Below are 17056 nucleotides of genomic sequence, written 5' to 3'. Positions count from 1 at the left end.
GAAACTATAGGTCAGCAAGACAATAAATAAGGAAACTATAGACCAGTAAGACTACAGTAAGCCATGATACGTCAGTAAGACCATACAGTAAAAAACTATAGGTCAGTAAGACAATACAGTAGGAAACTATAGGTCAGTAAGACAATACAGTCAGAAACTATAGGTCAGTAAGACAATACAGTCAGAAACTATAGGTCAGTAAAGGGCCCTACACACTTAAAGATTATCTGTCCAATCTGGCTGATTGGAAAGAAAATCTGGCGATGTCTGGGAGCAAATGACAATCAACCATTTGCTCCCAAAATCAAGAAAATGGACAAACACAGTTCAGATAAATTGGTTTAATGAAACAAATGTAACCAATTTGTCTGAAAGTCCATTTTTGTCTGTTTTCCAATCTTTGAGAGCAAATAGTAAATTGCCATTTGCTCCCAGACATTGCCAGATTGGACAGATAATCTTTTAGTGTGTAGGGCCCTAAGACAATACAGTAAGAAACTATAGGTCAGTAAGACAATACAGAAGAAACAATAGGTCAGTAAGACAATACAGTAGGAAACTATAGGTCAGTAAGACAATACAGAAGAAACTTTAGGTCAGTAAGACAATACAGTAGGAAACTATAGGTCAGTAAGACAGGAAACTATAGGTCAGTAAGACAATGTAGAAGGCAACTAGATGAGTAAGACAATACAGAAGAAACTATAGGTCAGTAAGAATAGAGAAGGAAACTAGGTCAGTAAAACAATGCAGAAGGAAACTATAGGTCAGTAAGACAATACAGTAGGAAACTATAGGTCAGTAAGACAATACAGAAGCAACTATAGGTCAGTAAGACAATACAGAAGGAAACTATAGGTCAGTAAGACAATACAGTAGGAAACTATAGGTCAGTAAGACAATACAGAAGCAACTATAGGTCAGTAAGACAATACAGAAGAAACTATAGGTCAGTAAGACAATACAGTAGGAAACTATAGGTCAGGAAGACAATACAGTAGGAAACTATAGGCCAGTAAGACAATACAAAAGGAAACTGTAGGTCAGTAAGACAATACAGTGGGAAACTAGGTCAGTAAAACAATACAGTAAGAAACTATAGGTCAGTAAGACAATACAGTAGGAAACTATAGGTCAGTAAGACAATACAGTAGGAAACTATAGGTCAGTAAGACAATACAGTAGTAAACATCTACAAAGCCTTTTTCTCTTACATCCTAGAAGATGCTGGGGACTCCGTAAGGACCATGGGTTATAGACGGGCTCCGCAGGAGACATGGGCACCTAAAAAGAACTTTTCCTATGGGTGGGCACTGGCTCCTCCCTCTATACCCCTCCTCCAGACCCCAGTTAGATTCTGTGCCCAGAGGAGAATGGGTGCACTGCAGAGAGCTCTCCTGAGTTTTCTGTAGAAAAAATAATTTTGTTAGGTTTTTTATTTTCAGGGAGCACTGCTGGCAACAGGCTCCCTGCATCGTGGGACTGAGGGGAGAGAAGCAGACCTACTTAACTGACAGGCTCTGCTTCTTAGGCTACTGGACACCATTAGGTCCAGATGGAGTCGGAACACAGGTCTTGCCCTGGGGTTCGTCCCGAAGCCGCGCAGCCGTCCTCCTCACAGATGCTGGAAGATGGAAGCCGGGCGAGTATGAGAAGATAGAAGACATCTCAGGTGGCAGAAGACTTCAGATCTTCTTGAGGTAAGGCCATTGCTCCCAGACACAACACACAGAGGCAGCACTGATGGGTGCAGGGGGGAGGGGGGGCGGGGGGGCGCCCTGGGCAGCAATAATCCTCAAAGTTTGATGCACAAAGAGTAGGATTAGGCTGCGGAGGCAGTAAATCACAGATCCCCCGCCATTTTATTACAATTGCACTGGGACCGAAGCCCGCCGTCGGGTGGGCGGAGCTTGATCCTCACCACTAACCAGCGCCATTTTCTCCACAGAAGCTGCATGAGGACGCTGGCTCCCCGGTCTCTCTCCCTGCTGAACACTTTCACAGGCTGGAAAAAGAGGAGGGGGGCACATTGGTAACGCAGTGAGTGGGAATTGGATAGATAGATAGAGATATATATATATATATATATATATATATATATATATATATACACAAACAAACACGAGGAACCACTGCACTCGCCATTCCCAGGGGTTGGGGTGCGGTGGGCTGTGACCACCAAACTCAAATATACCAAACAAAAAACCCAGCACTCTCCTAAGGTGAATGAAGCTGCTTAGGAGAGTGCTGGGTTTTTTGTTTGGTGTATATATATATATATATATGCGCTATCTGGTCATTTATTTTTTCCGGTGTTATTTAGGCGCTGGGTGTGTGCTGGCATACTCTCTCTCTGTCTCTCCTAAGGACCTGGTTGGGGTTTTGTCCCCTTATAGGTTTATCCCTGTGTGTGTGGGGTGTCGGTACGTGCGTGTCGACATGTCTGAGGCGGAATGATTCTCCAAGGAGGAGGTGGAGCAAATGAGTGGTGTGTCCCCGTCGGTAGTGCCGACTCAGGAATGGATGGACATGTGGCATATGTTGAATGCAAGTGTGGCATCTTTACATAAGAGGCTTGATAAGGCTGAATCCAGGGAGGCATCAAGAGGTCAATCCTCGGATTGGACCGACTCACAGGGCCCGTCGGGGTCTCAAAAACGTCCCTTAGCACAAATTGTGGACATTACTACCGACACGGACTTTGATTCCAGTGTCGACTATGATGAAGTGAAATTGCAACCTAAGGTGACAAAAAGCATTCAGTGTATGATTGTGGCAATAAGGGATGTGTTGCATATTGAGGATGAACCCTCGGTCCCCGACACAAGGGTACACATGTTTAAGGGTAAGAAACAGATTATTTATTTTCCCACATCTCATTAACTAAATAAGTTCTTTGGAAAAGCTTGGGAGTTCCGGAGAAGAGACCGCAGATCCCAAAAATTATTTATATGGCATACCCCTTCCCTAAACAGGACAGGGTACGTTGGGAATCACCTCCCACTGTGGACAAGGCCTTAACGCGCCTGTCCAAGAAAGTGGCGCTACCGTCTCCAGACACAGCGGCCCTCAAGGATCCTGCGGATCGCAGGCAGGAGACTACTTTAAAGTCTATTTATTCGCATACTGGAGCTGTGCTAAGACCGACTATTGCGTCGGCATGGGTATGTAGCGCAATTTCAGCATGGACAGATGATCTGACGGCTGAATTTGATACCATGGATAGAGATACTGTATTGTTAATTCTAGCCCATATTAAAGGTGCAGTCTTATTTATGAGAGCTGCTCAAAGGGATATTGGATTGCTGGCTTCTAGGGCCAATGCCATGTCTATCTCGGCGAGACGATTCTTATGGACTCGCCAATGGACGGGTGATGCGGATTCCAAAAAACATATGGAAGTCCTACCCTATAAGGGAGACGTATTGTTTGGGGATGGGCTGACGGACCTGGTTTCCACAGCTACCGCAGGTAAATCAAATTTTCTCTAACGTCCTAGTGGATGCTGGGGACTCCGTAAAGACCATGGGGAAGAGATGGGCTCCGCAGGAGACTGGGCACTCTAAGAAAGAATTAGTACTACTGGTGTGCACTGGCTCCTCCCTCTATGCCCCTCCTCCAGACCTCATTTAGAATCTGTGCCCGGCCAGAGATGGGTGCATTTTAGTGAGCTCTCCTGAGCTTGCTAATAAGAAAGTATTTTAGTTAGGTTTTTTATTTTCAGAGAGCTTCTGCTGACAACAGACTCTCTGCTACGAGGGACTGAGGGAAGAGAAGCAAACCTACTCACTGAAGCTAGGTTGCGCTTCTTAGGCTACTGGACACCATTAGCTCCAGAGGGATCGAACACAGGTACGTTGGTCGTACGTTCCCGGAGCCGCGCCGCCGTCCCCCTCGCAAAGTCAGAAGCCGGCAGACGCAAGAAGACATCGAAATCGGTGGCAGAAGACTCCTGTCTTCACATGAGGTAGCGCCCACACTACCCACACACTCTGGTCACTGTAGGGTGCAGGGCGCAGGGGGGGGGGGGCCCTGGGCAGCAATTAGGATACCTCTTGGCAAAAAGACACATATATACAGCCGGGCACTGTATATATGTACGAGCCCCCGCCATTTTATTTACACAGACCCGGGACAGAAGCCCGTTGCTGAGGGGGCGGGGCCTTCTTCCTCAGCACTCACCAGCGCCATTTTCTCTCCACAGCTCCGCTGAGAGGAAGCTCCCCAGGCTCTCCCCTGCAGTATCCAGGTAGAAAAAGCGTAAAAAGAGAGGGGGGGGCACATAAATTTAGGCGCAAATTGTCATAAACAGCAGCTACTGGGTAAACACTAAATTACTGTGTAATCCCTGGGGTTATATAGCGCTGGGGTGTGTGCTGGCATACTCTCTGTGTCCCCAAAAGGCCTTTGTGGGGGTCCTGTCCTAAAGTGAGCATTCCCTGGTTGTGTGCAGTGTGTCGGTACGTTTGTGTCGACATGTTTGACGAGGAAGGATACGTGGAGGCTGAACAAGTGATGATATGTGGGGTCGCCGCCGACGGCGCCGACACCTGATTGGATGGATATGTGGAAGGTGTTAAATGATAACGTAAGCTCCTTGCATAAGAGGTTGTATAAAGCTGAAGCCTTGGGACAGTCAGGGTCTCAGCCCATGCCTGATCCTACAGCGCAGAGACCGTCAGGGTCTCAAAAACGCCCACTATCCCAGATTGTTGACACAGATATCGACACGGATTCTGACTCCAGTGTCGATGACGATGATGCTAAGTTGCAGCCTAAATTGACTAAAGCCATCCGCTACATGATTATAGCAATGAAGGATGTGTTGCACATATCAGAGGAAAACCCTGTCCCTGACAAGAGGGTTTATATGTATGGGGAGAAAAAGCAAGAAGTGACTTTTCCCCCTTCACATGAATTAAATGAATTATGTGAAAAAGCGTGGTATTCCCCTGATAGGAAAGTAGTAATTTCCAAAAGATTGCTTATGGCGTACCCTTTCCCGCCAACCGACAGGTTACGCTGGGAATCCTCCCCTAGGGTAGATAAGGCGTTGACACGCTTATCTAAGAAGGTGGCCCTGCCGTCACAGGCCGCCCTAAAGGATCCTGCGGATAGAAAGCAGGAAGGTATCCTGAAGTCTGTTTATACACATTCTGGTACTCTACTGAGGCCAGCAACTGCTTCGGCCTGGATGTGTAGTGCTGTAGCAGCATGGACAGATACTCTGTCTGAGGGGATAGATACCCTGGACAGGGAGACTATTTTACTGACCCTGGGACATATCAAAGACACTGTCTTATATATGAGGGATGCCCAGAGGGAAATTTGCCTACTGGGCTCTAGAGTAAACGCAATGTCGATTTCTGCCAGAAGGGTCCTGTGGACTCGGCAGTGGACTGGTGATGCCGACTCTAAAAAACACATGGAGGTTTTACCTTACAGGGGTGAGGAATTGTTTGGGAACGGTCTCTCGGACCTGGTTTCCACAGCAACGGCTGGGAAGTCGAATTTTTTGCCATATGTTCCCTCACAGCCAAAGCACCGTATTACCAAATGCAGTTCTTTCATTCAAAAAAAGCCTCCACTAAATCCACCGCGTGACGCTGTCAGGAGCGGTGGGGGCACGTCTCCTAAATTTCAGCCACCAGTGGGTTCGCTCACGGGTGGATCCTTGGGCTATACAAATTGTGTCTCAGGGATACAAGCTGGAATTCGAAGTGACGCCCCCTCACCGTTGCCTAAAATCGTCCCTGCCGGCTTCTCCCATGGAAAGGGAGGTAGTGTTGGCGGCAATTCACAAGTTATATCTCCAGCAGGTGGTGGTGAAGGTTCCCCTTCTTCAAAAGGGATGGGGCTACTATTCCACAATGTTTGTGGTGTCGAAACCGGACGGTCCGGTCAGACCCATAGAAACATAGAAACATAGAATTTGTCGGCAGATAAGAACCACTTGGCCCATCTAGTCTGCCCCTTTTTTTTTTTTTATATATTATTTTTTTTTATCACTAACCTTATTTGATCCTTATTTCTTTGTAAGGATATCCTTATGTCTATCCCATGCATGTTTAAATTGCTCTACTGTCTTAGCCTCTACCACCTCTGATGGGAGGCTATTCCACTTGTCCACTACCCTTTCTGTGAAATAATTTTTCCGCAAATTTCCCCTGAACCTCCCCCCCTCCAGTCTCAGTGCATGTCCTCGTGTCCTATTGCTTCTCTTCATTTGGAGAATGTTTCCCTCCTGGACTTTGTTAAAACCCTTCATATATTTGAAAGTTTTTATCATGTCCCCCCTTTCTCTTCTCTGCTCCAAACTATACATATTGAGATTTCTTAGTCTTTCTGGGTATGTTTTGTGATGTAGGCCATGCACCATTTTAGTTGCCCTCCTTTGTACAGTTTCTAATGTATTAATATCCTTTTGAAGATATGGCCTCCAGAACTGAATACAGTATTCTAGATGAGGCCGTACCAATGACCTATACAGTGGCATTATTACTTCTTTCTTTCTGCTGCTGATTCCTCTCCCAATGCAGCCAAGCATCTGACTAGCCTTCCTCATTGCCTTGTTACATTGCTTACCTGCCTTTAAGTCATCTGAAATAGTGACTCCTAGATCCCTTTCCTCCTCAGTAGTTTCCAGTATAGTGCCATTAATACTGTATTTAGCTTTAGGATTTTTGAGACCCAAGTGCATGATTTTGCATTTTTTGGCATTAAACTGTAATTGCCAGACTCTTGACCATTCCTCTAGTCTACCTAGATCCTCAATCATTTGTTTTACCCCACCTGGTGTGTCTACCCTGTTGCATACCTTTGTGTCATCTGCAAAAAGGCATACTTTCCCTTTAATCCCATTTGCAATGTCACCAATAAAGATATTGAAAAGCACTGGTCCAAGTACAGATCCCTGGGGTACTCCACTGGTAACATTTCCCTCCTGTGAATGCACTCCATTTACCACAACTCTCTGTTTTCTATCCTTCAACCAAGATCTTATCCATTCAATAATCCTAATATCCAATCCCAAACTTTCAAGTTTATTTAGCAGTCTGCGATGTGGAACTGTGTCAAAAGCCTTACTAAAGTCAAGATAAGCTATATCCATGGCTCCACCTTTATCCATCACTTTAGTCACACAATCAAAAAAGTCAATAAGATTTGTTTGACATGATCTTCCCCCAGTGAATCCATGCTGTTTGGGATCCAGTAAATTGCCGGATTTGAGATGATCTACAACTCTTTCTTTTAAGAGTGTTTCCATCAATTTCCCTACTACTGATGTAAGACTCACTGGTCTGTAGTTGTTTGCCTCTTCCTTGCTTCCACTTTTGTGCAGTGGGACTACGTTTGCTCTTTTCCAGTCCCCTGGAATTTCTCCTGTAGCTAATGACTGGTTGAATAATTCTGTCAATGGTGCTACCAGCACCTCTTTAAGTTCTTTTAGTATCCTTGGATGTATCCCATCTGGCCCCATAGATTTGTCCACTTTCAGCTTTGAGAGTTCTGTTAGGACCTTCTCCTCTGTAAATGTACTTGTTTCATTTTCCTGAATATCCCTGCAACTTAACTGTGGCCCCTTCCCCTCTCTTTCAGTAGTAAATACTGAGCAAAAATAATCATTAAGATGATCTGCTATTAAATTGTCTCCCTCAACAAGATTCCCAGTGTCCGTCTTTAGTTTTATAATTCCGCCTTTTGTTTTTCTTTTTTCGCTTATATACCTAAAAAAAGTTTTGCCTCCTTTACCCACTGACTGGGCCATTTTCTCCTCAGCTTGTGCCTTTGCACATCGGATTACCTTCTTTGTCTCCTTCTGTCTAACAAGATATATCTTTTTGTCTTCATTATTTTGTGTCTGCTCTTTTTTGCTCTCACAATATTTGCTACTTCTTTTGCAAACCACACTGGCTTCCTTTTCCTTGTGTTTTTCCTAACAGTTTTGATACAAAGGTCTGTTGCCTTCAATATTGCACATTTGAATGTTTTCCACCTCTCCTGCACTGTTTCCAAGTTCCTCCACTCTGCCAAAGAATCGCTTACACATTTTCCCATCCCTACAAAATCAGCCTTCCTAAAATCCAACACCTTTGTTTTTGTATGGGACGAGTCAGTCTCTGTCTTAATGCTGAACCATACTGCTTGATGATCACTGGATCCGAGGTTTTCACCCACTTTTACGTCTGATAATCTGTCTCCATTTGTAAGTATTAAGTCTAATATTGCGTCTTTCCGAGTGGGCTCCCTCACCAATTGGTGGAGGGATGCTCCCTGAAGGGAATTTAAAATGTTCCTACTTCTAGTGGAACTAGCAACAGACACCTCCCAGTTTACATCAGGAAGATTAAAGTCTCCCATGATTATTACCTCTCCTTTTAATGCCATTTTAGTTATGTCCTGCAATAGGTTCTTGTCAAGTTCCTCTTCCTGACCTGGTGGCCTGTATATCACGCCAATACGAATAATCAACTTTTCCCCTGTTTCTATGGTCACCCAAAGGGCCTCAGTTTTTTCTTCAATACTTTGTATTAATGTAGTATTTATGGCATTTTTTACATACATTGCTACCCCTCCCCCGATTTTTCCAATTCTGTCCTTCCTAAACAAAGTATATCCCGGTATAGCTATGTCCCAGTCATGATTTTCATTGTACCATGACTCTGTAATTGCCACAATGTCTAGATCATCCCTTGTCATTATTGCAGTTAGTTCTGGGATTTTATATCCTAAGCTCCTAGCATTTGCACACATAGCTTTTAGAGTTTTGTTTGTGCTTTTTCTGTTCCTAGCTATGTTCTTCTCTCTGCCTATTTTTATTTGGTTTTGATCTGAATTATCTTCTGTTGCTGTGGATATGCTTCCTATTCCCTTTGCCTGCAGAAACAATACCTCTGTGTTGGGGGAGCAGATTTCTTTATTCCTATTTGGTTCACTGCCCCCCTTTGTTAGTTTAAATAGCTCTTGATGAAGCATCCAAACTGTTCAGTTAGTATTTTCGTTCCCGTTGAAGATGGGTGCAGGCCGTCACTTTTGTATAAGCTCCTATCTTGCCAGATGGTGTGACTATGGCCTATAAATCCAAATCTCTCCTCATTGCACCATGTCCTTAGCCAAACATTGAAGTTTCTGATGCAATGAGTTCTGTCTTCCCCTCTGTGTACTGGCAATACTTCTGAAAAAGATACAGTGGTTGCCACCTGCTTCAGAGCAGTCCCTAACTTCCTAAATTCATCTTTTACAGCAATGAGTTCTGCATTTGCCAGGTCATTTGTCCCTAGGTGGACAATGACATCCACCTCCCCATCTTTTCTTGCTGCCTTCACAATTCTTAGCATGCGCTCTTTATCCCTTGGAGCTGTGGCTCCAGGTAAGCACCTTACTTGTTTCTCTACTTCATTTGCATTTCCCAGATGTATTCCTCTAATAATGGAATCTCCCAAAAGAAGTGCAGTCCTTTTTGGAGATTCAATTTTCCTGTTCCATTTCCTGTTCCTATGGTTGGTAGATGTCCCCATATCCTCCTGTTCTGTAGTGCCTCTATTAGTTGTATCTTCCAGCCCTGCAAGAGTAGCATACGAGTTTTGCAGTGTCACCGCTTGCGGGAGGTGTCTGTGTCCCTCTGGAAACCTCTGCCCTTGAGAGCCCACAGTAGTCCAGGCAGAATGTCTTCTGGTGGCTCTCTGAGGCAGTGGAGGCTTCAAAGACACAGACATCTTCCAAATCTCAGCATGCAGTTTTGCTATCTCCTCCTTCAGCAGAGAAAATTGCTCACAGATTGGACAGCAGCTGAGTCTCCACGCTGCCTCTTTCCAAACAAATGCTTTACATCCATTGCACTGCACAAGGCCAAACATTGTATCAGATGTGAATGGTATTGCAAATTTTTGTGTTACTTGGTGTATTTTAAAACTCACCTGTTGCTGTATTCTAACTCACCTGCTGCTGTTACAAACTCACTTAATAAGCCAAGCCTCACTTTATAATGCACGCCTCTCACAAGAGCACAGCTCACAGAGTCTGGTCACTGTTTATATAGTTTCTCCTCAGGTAGCTGTTCTATTCAGCCCCTCCTCCTAATCACTTCACACCTAGATTCAGCCACTCCTCCTCCTAGTTTCTCTTCACACTCTAAGACAGCACAAGTGAAAGCACAGAGACAAACACAGCCAAATTCTCACTCCTTTTTCCCATTTGAATTTAAAATCCCTGACCATTTATCTGAAGAAATTCAAGTTCAAAATGGAATCGCACAGAGCGGTCATTGCAAGCCTGGAAGAGGGGGATTTTATGGTGTCGCTGGACATCAAGGATGCTTACTTGCATGTCCCCATTTATCCACCTCATCAGGAGTACCTCAGTTTGTGGTACAGGACTGTCATTACCAATTCCAGACGTTGTCGTTTGGCCTGTCCACAGCACCGAGAATATTTACCAAGGTAATGGCGGAGATGATGGTACTCCTTCGAAAGCAAGGAGTTACAATTATCCCATACTTGGACAATCTCCTCATAAAGGCGAGGTCCAGGGAGCAGTTGCTGATCGGCCTAGCACACTCTCAGGAAGTGTTGCAACAACACGGGTGGATCCTGAATATTCCAAAGTCGCAGCTGATCCCTACGACGCGTCTGCCCTTCATGGGCATGATTCTGGACACAGACCAGAAGAAGGTGTTTCTCCCGGCGGAGAAGGCTCAGGAGCTCGTGACTCTGGTCAGAGACCTCCTAAAACCGAAACAGGTATCGGTGCATAACTGCACGCGAGTCCTGGGAAAGATGGTGGCGTCATACGAAGCCATTCCCTTCGGCAGGTTCCATGCGAGGATCTTTCAGTGGGATCTGTTGGAAAAGTGGTCTGGATCGCATCTTCAGATGCATCGGCTGATCACCCTGTCCCCCAGGGCCAGGGTGTCTCTTCTGTGGTGGCTGCAAAGTGCTCACCTCCTCGAAGGCCGCAGGTTCGGCATACAGGACTGGGGCCTGGTGACCACGGATGCAAGCCTCCGAGGATGGGGGGCAGTCACTCTGGGAAGAAACTTCCAAGGGCTGTGGTCAAGTCGGGAGTCTTGTCTGCACATCAATATCCTGGAACTAAGGGCCATATACAACGCCCTGAGTCAAGCGGAGCCTCTGCTTTGAAACCAACCAGTGCTGATTCAGTCAGACAACATCACCGCAGTGGCCCATGTTAACCGCCAGGGCAGCACAAGAAGCAGGGTGCAATGGCGGAAGCCACCAGGATTCTTCGTTAGGCGGAGAATCACGTGCAAGCACTGTCAGCAGTGTTCATTCCGGGAGTGGACAACTGGGAAGCAGACTTCCTCAGCAGACACGACCTCCACCCGGGAGAGTGGGGACTTCATCAAGAAGTCTTCACGCAGATTGTAAATCGATGGGAACTGCCACAGGTGGACATGATGGCGTCCCGCCTCAACAAAAAGCTAAAAGGGTATTGCGCCAGGTCAAGGGACCCTCAGGCGATAGCTGTGGACGCACTAGTAACACCATGGGTGTTCCAGTCGGTCTATGCGTTTCCTCCTCTTCCTCTCATACCAAAGGTGCTGAGAATTGTAAGAAAGAGGAGTGAGAACAATACTCATTGTTCCGGATTGACCAAGAAGGACTTGGTACCCGGAACTGCAAGAAATGCTCACAGAGGACCCATGGCCTCTGCCTCTCAGACAGGACCTGTTGCAACAGGGGCCCTGTCTGTTCCAAGACTTACCGCAGCTGCGTTTGACGGCATGGCGGTTGAACACCGGATCCTAGCGGAAAAAGGCATTCTGGAGAAGTTATTCCTACGCTGATAAAGGCTAGGAAGGACGTGACAGCAAAGCATTATCACCGTATATGGCGAAAATATGTTACTTGGTGTGAGGCCAGGAAGGCCCCTACAGAGGAATTCCAGCTCGGCCGGTTCCTGCACTTCCTACAGTCAGGAGTGTCTATGGGCCAAAAATTTGGGTCCATAAAGGTCCAGATTTTGGCCCTATCCATTATCTTTCAAAAAGAACTGGCTTCACTGCCTGAGGTTCAGACGTTTGTTAAGGGAGTGCTACATATTCAGCCTCCTTTTGTGCCACCAGTGGCACCTTGGGATCTTAACGTGGTGTTGGGTTTCCTGAAATCCCACTGGTTTGAGCCACTTAAAACCGTGGAGCTAAGGTATCTCATGTGGAAAGTGGTCATGCTGTTGGCCTTAGCTTCGGCTAGGCGTGTGTCAGAATTGGCGGCTTTGTCATGTAAAAGCCCCTATCTGGTTTTCCATATGGACAGGGCAGAATTGCGGACTCGTCCGCAATTTCAGCCAAAGGTGGTGTCATCTTTTCATTTGAACCAACCTATTGTGGTGCCTGCGGCTACTCGTGACTTGGAGGATTCCAAGTTACTTGACATAGTCCGGGCTTTGAAGATTTATGTAACCAGAACGGCTGGAGTCAGAAAGATTGACTCGCTGTTTATCCTGTATGCATCCAACAAGCTGGGTGCTCCTGCTTCAAAGTAAACTATTGCTCGCTGGATCTGTAACATGATTCAGCAGGCTTATTCTGCGACTGGATTGCCGCATCCAAAATCAGTGAAAGCCCACTCCACAAGGAAGGTGGGCTCTTCTTGGGCGGCTGCACCAATAACTTTTTGCGGCTAATTGGTTAGGGAGTTTTTGCGATGAACTGAATCCCCCCCCATAAAATGTTTATACATACAGTATGATGTTACATTGAGATTACCGCTGGAGGAAACTCTGCCACAATATTATTAAATGTGTAATTTATCCCATCCTCGTATGGGTGTAATATATTAATATATTCTTACTGAACAGGATTACCAGCACTGAATCAATTATCGCCCAATATAATATACATGCCGATGTTTAACAACAAATACAATTGTCTTTTGATTACTTTATGCACCTTTATACATTTACCTTTGTGTTTTATATATCACTGATTTATCTTACATACTTTACTGTACTTAATAAAGGTTATATATTATTTATTAGTGCGCAAACAGGACAGCACTTTCTCTTCTTTGCTGTTTTATTATTGCAAAGCCCATGTCACCTCTAGTAATCCCACATGAGTGCCCATGTCACCTCTAGTAATCCCACATGAGCGTCCATGTCACCTCTAGTAATCCTACATGAGTGTCCATGTCACCTATAGTAATCCCACATGAGCGTCCATGTCACCTCCAGTAATCCCACGTGAGCGTCCATGTCACCTTTTGTAATCCCACATGAGTGTCCGTGTCACCTCTAGTAATCCCACATGTGCGTCCGTGTCACCTCTAGTAATCCACATGAGCGTCCATGTCACCTCTACTAATCCCACATGAGCGTCCATGTCACCCCTAGTAATCCCACATGAGCGTCCATGTCACCTCTACTAATCCCACGAGTGGCCATGTCACCTCTAGTAATCCCACATGAATGCCCATGTCACCTCTAGTAATCCCACGTTAGCGTCCATGTCAACTCTAGTAACCCCACATGAGCGTCCATGTCACCTCTAGTAACCCCACATGAGCGTCCATGTCACCTCTAGTGATCCCACATGAGCGTCCGTGTCACCTCTAGTGATCCCACATGAGCGTCCGTGTCACCTCTAGTGATCCCACATGAGCGTCCGTGTCACCTCTAGTAATCCTACGTGAGCGTCCATGTCTCCTCTAGTAATCCCACGTGAGCGTCCCTGTCTCCTCTAGTAATCCCACGTGAGCGTCCCTGTCTCCTCTAGTAATCCCACGTGAGCGCCCGTGTCACCTCTAGTAATCCCACGTGAGCGTCCGTGTCACCTCTAGTGATCCCACGTGAGCGTCCGTGTCACCTCTAGTAATCCCACGTGAGCGTCCCTGTCTCCTCTAGTAATCCCACGTGAGCGTCCCTGTCTCCTCTAGTAATCCCACGTGAGCGCCCGTGTCACCTCTAGTAATCCCACGTGAGCGCCCGTGTCACCTCTAGTAATCCCACGTGAGCGTCCGTGTAACCTCTAGTAATTCCACGTGAGCGTCCATGTCACCTCTAGTGATCCCACAGGAGCGTCCACGTCCCCTCTAGTAATCCCACATGAGCATTCAGTGTTGATCAAGCTCCAGTCTAGCTTTTTTTGTTTTTTAATAAACATAAAAGCAATGATTACAGGTAAAAATGTCAGTTATAGAATTATATATTGTATCCTGTAACACCCTGAGTCTTGTCTACTCATTTTATATATTAATGTATTTTATTTCCAGGAGATGGACACACAAGCAGGAATATCTCAGAAGGACATCTAATGTTATCCCCGGATTGTGACATAAAAGATAATGACAGTAGACAGGATTCTCCAGGAGATAACCCCATTACCCCAATTATACATCCAGCTCTATCAGCTGATCCCTCTGATCCTGGGAAATGTTCTCCTGATCACTCTGATATTGGTGCATCTGTTACAGCTCTGAGAGTAGATTCAGTGTTTCCTTGTTCTATAGATGCACCATGTTTTACACAGAACACAAACCGTATTACTCATCAGCCAGCTAAGGCAGGTGAGAGGCCATTTCCATGTTCTGAGTGTGGGAAATGTTTTACATATAAATCATATCTTGTTAGACATGAGAGAAGTCACACAGGTGAGAAGCCGTATTCCTGTTCTGAGTGTGGGAAATGTTTCGCATATAAATCAGATCTTGTTACACATCAGAGAAGTCACACAGGTGAGAAGCCGTATTCCTGTTCTGAGTGTGGGAAATGTTTTACATATAAATCATATCTTGTTAGACATGAGAGAAGTCACACAGGTGAGAAGCCGTATTCCTGTTCTGAGTGTGGGAAATGTTTCGCATATAAATCAGCTTTTATTACACATCAGAGAAGTCACACAGGTGAGAAGCCGTATTCCTGTTCTGAGTGTGGGAAATGTTTTGCACAGACATCAGCTCTTGTTACACATCAGAGAAGTCACACAGGTGAGAAGCCGTATTCCTGTTCTGAGTGTGGGAAATGTTTCGCATATAAATCAGATCTTGTTACACATCAGAGAAGTCACACAGGTGAGAAGCCGTATTCCTGTTCTGAGTGTGGGGAATGTTTTGCACAGACATCAGCTCTTGTTACACATCAGAGAAGTCACACAGGTGAGAAGCCATATTCCTGTTCTGAGTGTGGGAAATGTTTTTCATTGAAATCACATCTTGTTAGTCATCAGAGAAGTCACACAGGGGAGAAGCCATATTCCTGTTCTGAGTGTAGGAAATGTTTTGCACGGAAACCAGCTCTTGTTATACATCAGAGAAGTCACACAGGTGAGAAGCCGTATTCCTGTTCTGAGTGTGGGAAATGTTTTGCACACAAATTACATTTTGTTATACATCAGAGAAGTCACAGTGAGATGCCGTATTCCTGTTCTGAGTGTGGGAAATGTTATTCATCGAAACCAGATCTTGTTATACATCAGAGAAGTCACACAGGTGAGAAGCCATATTCCTGTTCTGAGTGTGGGAAATGTTTTGCATGGAAATCAGCTCTTGTTACACATCAGAGAAGTCACACAGGTGAGAAGCCGTATTCCTGTTCTGAGTGTGGGAAATGTTTTGCACACAAATCACATTTTGTTATACATCAGAGAAGTCACACAGGTGAGAAGCCATTTTCCTGTTCTGAGTGTGGGAAATGTTTTTCATCGACATCAGTTCTTGTTAAACATCAGCGATTTCACAGATGAGAAGCCATTTTCATGCTGTGAGAGAAATAAATCTGCTCTTGTTGAACATATTAGACATTACCCAAGTACGGAACCATTTACATCTTCTGGAGTATAATTATCACTGCCGTCCAATGTTCCTCAAGGGTGAATCCGATCTCTTATGCTTTATAAAATATACATGCTACCACTGGGTGATATAATCAGACATCATGGCCTGGTCTACCACTGGTATGCAGATGACCTGCTTTTTGCTCCATGTACTGAGAACCTAATATCAATCCTAAATGGTTGTCTAGCTGAGCGCCAGGGGTGGATGATACCAGTTGGCTGTGACTCAGTCTTTGTGAAACATAATAGAAGCTCCCGAACAAAGGACAAGACTACAGCTTTACCAACCATCTGGATTTATGCTTTGGTGTTCAGAATTGCAAAATACTAAACATGTGCTGAATCTTTGTGTTGTCCTGGTATGTGGCTGACACAGACATCAGGTATCTGCCACATACTAATCCTCATTCTTCCATCTGTGGACCATAGCCAGAATCAAGCACTTGATTCCCTCAGAAGTTCATAGACTACTGCAATGCCATCTACCTGGGTCTACCAGCAAAAGAATTACAGAGCTTGCAGCTAGTACAGAATGCAGCAGCCAGGCTGTTACGTAACCAGCCCGTTCCTGCCACATAACACCCATTCTCTACTCCCTTCACCGGCTGCCTGTAAGATGACAAATCTATTTCATAATTGGCTAACTGACCTTCCCAGCCCAACATTACATGGTCCAAGGAACTAGAAGCAGCTTCTGCCTCCTTACTGCCCTGCTTGCTTGCTTCTACAGATGGACTGTTACCAGCAGTACCAAGAATCTCCTGTCATTCATTTATGGGTTGAACGTTTAGCTTTGACCATGGAACTCACTGCCTTGCACAGTCCAAGAGGCCTCCACTCTAGAGACCTTCACAAGCAGACTGATGACTGTTACTCACGCTTTTCATTAATGTACCTCTATTTACTTCCTAAATAATACATCCCAAATGCTTAGGTCTTTTTTCTGCTGTTTATTTTGTATCTTGTGCTTTGTGTAAATGTGAATGTCTAATACCAGTTTCCACAATCTGTATTGCTGCACGACAATATGGCGGCCATTGGAACGTGTTTTCACTTCTTCTAGTTTGCCTAACTTGTTGCAGACACTCATCTTGATCAGGAGTGTCGAGTGTTTTCTTATACAAGATCCTGTCCATATATACCCTGTACATTATCATGTGCATTAGAGTCACCCGGGTTCCATCTGCGGTGGTTTGTTGTATGTTACATCTATATGGTGCGGATACTCCCCTGTATTTCATAATAAAAGCTTTTGTTTGCATCTAA

The 17056-nt window shown here is 45.2% G+C and overlaps 1 protein-coding gene across 1 annotated transcript in view; it reads left to right on the top strand.

The window, feature by feature from the left end:
• The window catches only part of LOC134984490 (oocyte zinc finger protein XlCOF22-like), a 23466-nt gene extending 6410 nt beyond the window's left edge, over positions 1-17056 (top strand). Inside the window, exon 3 of the mRNA XM_063950056.1 lies at positions 14232-17056. Within this exon, the coding sequence (XP_063806126.1) occupies positions 14232-15700 (1469 nt within the window). The 3' untranslated portion in view covers positions 15701-17056. The remainder of the gene's footprint in view (positions 1-14231) is intronic.

Source organism: Pseudophryne corroboree (assembly GCF_028390025.1).
Source record: "Pseudophryne corroboree isolate aPseCor3 chromosome 3 unlocalized genomic scaffold, aPseCor3.hap2 SUPER_3_unloc_6, whole genome shotgun sequence".
NCBI classification, from domain to species: domain Eukaryota; kingdom Metazoa; phylum Chordata; class Amphibia; order Anura; family Myobatrachidae; genus Pseudophryne; species Pseudophryne corroboree.
Note: the sequence above shows the minus strand (reverse complement) of the source record. Positions and strands in the feature narration are given on the sequence as shown.